We start from the raw sequence: 5,731 nt of genomic DNA, 5'->3' as shown, positions 1-5,731 counted from the left end.
TATGTTCTAAATCCGTTGACCTTCAGGTAGGAGCGACTCATGAGGAGATCACGTGCTTCTCAGTAAAGTTCGACTATCCTGAATTGGAATTTGGAAGTGAAAGCAAATAAAATATGGGAAGATATATTATAAAATCAGAACTTGACGTGTGAAGTTATTAAATTCATGCTCGTTGTTCTAGGCGGATGTGGACGTGGGCAGCTACGATTTTAGGACAATGTGGGTTACGGGATTGAAAAAATTGCATCCCGCGGATCTATAAACTGAACCTCACACGATTCGTAATTCAGCTGAGGCAAAATCGCTAAAATTCAAGGCCGTAGTCTATTTAGACTGAGGAATTGCTCAGAAAGTTATAGAAATTCCTGTTATATTTAGAGAAAATTTGACAAAGATTTTTGTAAATTCAAGTTATAGTTGTTAAATTTCAAAATTTTAGGTGTCCTAGACGTTTTTTTATGGTGCTGAATCCATTTTTATCATCAAAAACACGATTCAAACACTGCCTCTACAAGTTTTTTTGAAATTTTGCCACTTTTAACCATCAAGACAATTCTTCCACCTCGTAGACTACTCCAAATTCAAAATCTAAGGACACTTTGCATCTCTTTCATTTCAATCTATCTAATGATCATTGGAGTTGCAGGGGCTTCACCAATGCTAGGAAGAAGCAGTTTCCCAAAGGGTTTCAAATTGGGTGCTGCTTCATTTGTTTATCGGGTTTCATTTTTATGGCTATAAAAAATATTATAGCATAATTTTATTTTAATTATAAATTTAACATGAGAAAAAATGATCAAATTTCTTTACCTGTAAATTTTTTAAAATGCAAAATACAATAGGTTAATTTTCATTGTTTTATTCTATTTAAAACATTTTTTATATTTATTTTAAAATTAATTTTCCATTTAATTAAAATATGAATTTATTAGAATCAATGTTTTTTTTTAATTTATTAAAAGTCAATGCAACTTAACTTGATAAAAACAAGGAATTACACATCTTATTATAAAATGGATAATTTTGCTAAATAAAATTTGCTTATATATTAATTTCCCCATCTAATTAGAATATGAACTTATTAGAATTGAATAATCTCAAATTCTAGGAAATTGGTGGGCAGGGGCACCAATCTAATTATTTAAATTTATTAAAAGTCAATGCAATCTAACTTGATAAAAAAAAGAATTACAAATTTTATTATAAAATGGACTATTTTGCTAAATAAAATTTGCTTATATATTAATTTCCCCATCTAATTAGAATATGAACCTAGAATTGGAATAATCTCAAATTTCTAGAAAATTAGTGGTTAGGTAACCATTTATTAAAAGTCAATGCAACCTAACAAACTTTGTAACACACTACAACCATTGATAAACATTCAGAAAAAGTAGCTGCTAAGCCTGCTAAGCCCTTCAGAATCAATCGAAACTGTCAATAAAAAAATAGCGAATAGATTCTCATCCAACTTCAGTTGAAATAAGAAACCTCTGACAAAAATTACCTAAGATCTAGATCTATAAACTGAAATTTCACACGATTCGCAATTCAGCTAAGGCAAAATGGCTAAAATTCAAGGTCTAAGAACGCTCTGCATCTGTTTCATTTCCGTCTATCTAATGATCATTGGAGTTGCAGGAGCTTCACCAAAGCTAGGAAGAAGCAGTTTCCCAAATGGTTTCAAATTTGGTGCCGCTACATCTGCATATCAGGTTCCACTTTTATCATTAGTCCCTTCCACTAATTCATTCATTAATGGATTAAGTAACCCTCTGGTTTTTTTGTTTCACTGGTAATATTCTGAACTTGCAAATTCTAATTGTGTAACAGGTGGAAGGAGCTGCGCATGAGGGTGGGAAAGGCCCCAGCATTTGGAACACATTCTCCCACATTCCAGGTTAATTAGTGCATACCACGAGGTGGGTAATTTAATTTGGTGGCATGTATTATGTATTTATTGGTTGTTATTGAACGTTAATGCAGGTAAAATTGCCGATGGAAAGAATGGGGATGTTGCAGTAGATCAATACCACCGCTATAAGGTACAAATTAAAATTATTTGAAGAGTTGAAGCATTTTATTTCAGAACCTGAGTGTAATTGATTTTATGTTTGAGAATATTTCAGAAATGTGATAAACCTAAACGAAGTTTATGGAATGGATTTATTTGCAATTTCATGCAGGAAGATGTTCAGCTTCTTAAATACATGGGAATGGACGTCTATCGCTTTTCTATTTCATGGCCACGCATATTTCCCAGTACGTTGAATTAAGGAACAGTGATATGTTTACCTATAACACTACAATGGATTGTAAATGGCCTCTCATTTATTCTTTAAAATTTCCAGAGGGCTCTCCCAGACACGGAGGAGTCAATGAAGAGGGAATTGCCTATTACAATAATCTCATCAACGAGCTGCTCAAAAATGGTATATGAAAAACAAATGTTAGCTACCCATGTGAATAGTTTGATGTATATAACTACATGGCCATTTATACATGGATTTGAGTTTTGATGCAGGTATACAGCCTTTTGTTACACCGTTTCACTGGGACACACCACAAGCTCTGGAGGATGAGTATGGGGGATTCCGTAGCAAAAGAGTAGTGTAAGATTCACTCTCATAATTTTGTTGTAAATTCTTCTGAAATATCGAGACATTTGCTTCTGATGTATATTGATCACTCTTTCAGGGACGACTTTGGCTTCTTCGCAGAAGAATGTTTTCGAGCTTTTGGAGACCGTGTGAAGTATTGGCTAACTATAAACGAGCCATTTGTCTTCTCAGTATATGGCTACGATTTAGGGTTTCTCGCACCCGGCCGCTGTTCACCTCCATTTGGAAACTGTACAGCAGGAGATTCTGCAACGGAGCCCTACACTGTAGGGCATAATTTGCTTCTTGCACATAGCGCCGCCGTAAAAATATATCGGACCAAATACCAGGTGAGGGATTATGCTCTGTTTTAGATATTTAAACTGAATATATATATATATATATATACCACTTTGAATATCTATTTGAAAATAAAATGCAGGCGAAGCAGAGAGGTTCTATCGGCATAGCGCTTGTAATGCCCTGGATAGTGCCGTATTCAAAGAAGTCTTTGATTGATCAACAGGCTACCCAAAGAGCACTTGACTTCACAATAGGGTGGTATGCACAATATCTGTATGAATTTGTCTTCCGCATTAGTATAGATTTTATGTCTTCCGATTGTAATGAACTAATGGTACCGTATTCTTCTCATTGTATTTGGTTGATTAACAAGCTACCCAGAGATCGTTTGATTTCACAATAAAGGTGGGGAGAGATAAATAAAGAGTTATGATAATTTGATGGAAAAATTTAAAGTGAAATTTTGATTTATGTTATTTAAATTGGTTTTTTGATTGCATATATGGATTCAGCACTCTGAAGAACCTCCTTTAGAATGTGCAGGGGTTATCCTTTAGAATGTGCAGGGGTTACCCATCAAGTTTGTGATTTCAATAAAAATTAGACCAGAAAAACCTACCTGAAATTTTTTCTAAAAAATCACACTAAAAACAACTAAAATAAATAATAAATAATAAAAAAGAGTTACTGACATATTTAAATCATTGGACGAATAGACAGGTGGTCAGTTTTTATTAAACATTTAAAGGGCTATAAGAGTCAGAGTTATTTCTGAAGCTTCACCTATAGGCCTGTAATGTAGAGTATACAAGTAATATGAAAAAAAGTTTTATTATTAATTTCTGTTAGGAAGTTTTTGTATTTGAAATTGATTTATAAGTCAAATTGTTGATTTTCCTTTTTCCCTTTTGTTAAATTTGATTTAAAATTCGATTTAGTTATTATTAATTAGAATTTTAATTAATAATTAATATTTCAAAATTTATAATATAAATAAAAAGTCTAACTGGACATAATAATCATTGATTGATTCTATAAACTCGATTTGATTCATCTCTTTTAAGTTCTAAAGTGTTTTTTCACATTACAGGTTTTTAGATCCCTTGACGTCCGGGAAATACCCTGACTCTATGAGAAGGCTGGTGGGAGCACGTTTACCCCGATTTAGCCGTGAAGACGCGAAAGATTCAAGAGGCTCATTTGACTTTCTTGGTTATAATTACTATTCAACACAGTATGCGGTCAACATTCCAATTCCACCAAATCCCCTGCACACTGACTATATTCTGGATGCCCGCGCTAATGTAACATGTAAGTGGAATCTGTACTCAGGAAAGAACTATTCTAATCTCCATTTGTTGCAAAATTATTATTTTCATTGTAGATTTAGGAATATTTGGAAATGTAAGAGATAAAAATGAAATAAAGTAGATTATATAAACTAAAGTTAAAGAATATTTTGAAAATTTACAATTGGGTATGTTAACTAAAATCAACTGTTTCACTATTTATATTAATCAATTTTTCTGAACATTTCAGAATTTATTCAATTTCAAACAAATATCAATTAAGTAATATCGAATATGTTTTGGTACTCAAACTTTCTTGTGGATTGCCATATTTATTAGGTATTGTATAAATTTTGACGTCAACATAATTGTTGGTGGTTCAGATGAAGTAAATGGACATTTCATTGGATCGACCGTAAGTATGTGGTTAATATATATATTTAATTTGACTATAAATTTTATTAAATTAAATTATATGTAGACATGAATATCCGTTTGCAGGAGGGTGTGAGTTTATTTAGATCTTATCCTGACGGAATAAAGGATGTAATAAATTATACGAAGCATCGCTATAACAACCCTCCCATTTACATCACAGAGAATGGTGGGTGAACCTTCAATCATTGAATAACAATTTTATAAAGAGCTATGAATTTCATGGTTATTCAAAACATATATGGGTTTCAACAGGATATGCGGGTTTTGACAGCGGCACAACCCCGCTGGAAAAGGCGTTAAATGATTCGAATCGAGTGAAGTACCATTATGAACATCTATCAAACTTACTGGAGGCCATAAGGTGCGTTGCGTTCAACATAAGATTTAGCTGTTATTATTTGTTTGAGAATGGTTATTGACGTAATGTCATAAAATAAATGACAGGGACGGCGCTGATGTCCGAGGTTATATTCTGTGGTCGCTGCTGGACAATTTCGAATGGTTTAATGGATATAATGTTCGATTTGGTTTACATTATGTGGATTACAAGCACAATTTAAAGCGATATGCGAGGGCATCTGCATATTGGTTTAAACACTTCCTCAAGATTTAAAATACTTTGTGCTTTAAATTTGGACTAAACAAATAATTAAATGCATGCCTGTGTATGTTGACAAAGCTGGGCATATCTTTTGTCTTTGAATGTTAAACTGACAAGCATATTTTTCTGCCCAATTGGCATCTTAAGTTTTATTTAAAATTATCTTTTGTTTTTGAAGGTTGAAAAAGTCTATCCTAAATGCTTCATGGTTTATCTTCCGGAATAGTTGTCTACAAATTATGTTTTTTCCTTGAAAGTTATGGAAATTTTGATTATATTTTCAAAAAATTTAGCAGGGATTGATTTGTATAAATCAAAGTAAAAGCGGTCAAAGCTGTCAAAATTCATAATTTTAGGTGCCTAAAAAGTTTTTGATGGTGCTAAATCTATTTCCACAATCAAAAACATAATTCAAACACTGCATCTACAAGATTTTTTGAAATTTTTTTGGGACATTGTTAACCATCCAAACAATTCCTTCACCTCCTCACACAACTCAA

The 5,731-nt window shown here is 32.6% G+C and overlaps 1 protein-coding gene across 1 annotated transcript; it reads left to right on the top strand.

The window, feature by feature from the left end:
* The first annotated feature begins 1,565 nt into the window (after positions 1–1,565).
* Positions 1,566–5,243, top strand: LOC149261534 (beta-glucosidase 13-like). Its single transcript, XM_089369599.1, has 13 exons — positions 1,566–1,715; positions 1,834–1,900; positions 1,987–2,045; positions 2,187–2,262; positions 2,352–2,432; positions 2,525–2,612; positions 2,698–2,950; positions 3,043–3,161; positions 3,994–4,214; positions 4,576–4,607; positions 4,694–4,796; positions 4,883–4,991; positions 5,075–5,243. The coding sequence occupies exons 1-13, from the start codon at positions 1,566–1,568 to the stop codon at positions 5,241–5,243; spliced, it is 1,527 nt and encodes a 508-aa protein (XP_089225725.1).
* The last annotated feature ends 488 nt before the right edge of the window (positions 5,244–5,731 follow it).

This window comes from Pinus tabuliformis, chromosome 6, assembly GCF_031772625.1.
Source record: "Pinus tabuliformis cultivar Carrire ecotype Pingquan chromosome 6, CPIR1, whole genome shotgun sequence".
Taxonomy (NCBI): domain Eukaryota; kingdom Viridiplantae; phylum Streptophyta; class Pinopsida; order Pinales; family Pinaceae; genus Pinus; species Pinus tabuliformis.
This window is presented reverse-complemented; position numbering and strand designations above follow the sequence as displayed.

Excerpts from the sequence above, each read along its gene's own strand:
- LOC149261534 (XM_089369599.1), top strand. The coding sequence starts at position 1,566 with ATGGCTAAAATTCAAGGTCTAAGAACGCTCTGCATCTGTTTCATTTCC. Across the intron at positions 1,716-1,833 it reads CCGCTACATCTGCATATCAG|GTGGAAGGAGCTGCGCATGA; the intron begins GTTCCACTTTTA and ends ATTGTGTAACAG. Across the intron at positions 4,608-4,693 it reads GACATTTCATTGGATCGACC|GAGGGTGTGAGTTTATTTAG; the intron begins GTAAGTATGTGG and ends ATCCGTTTGCAG.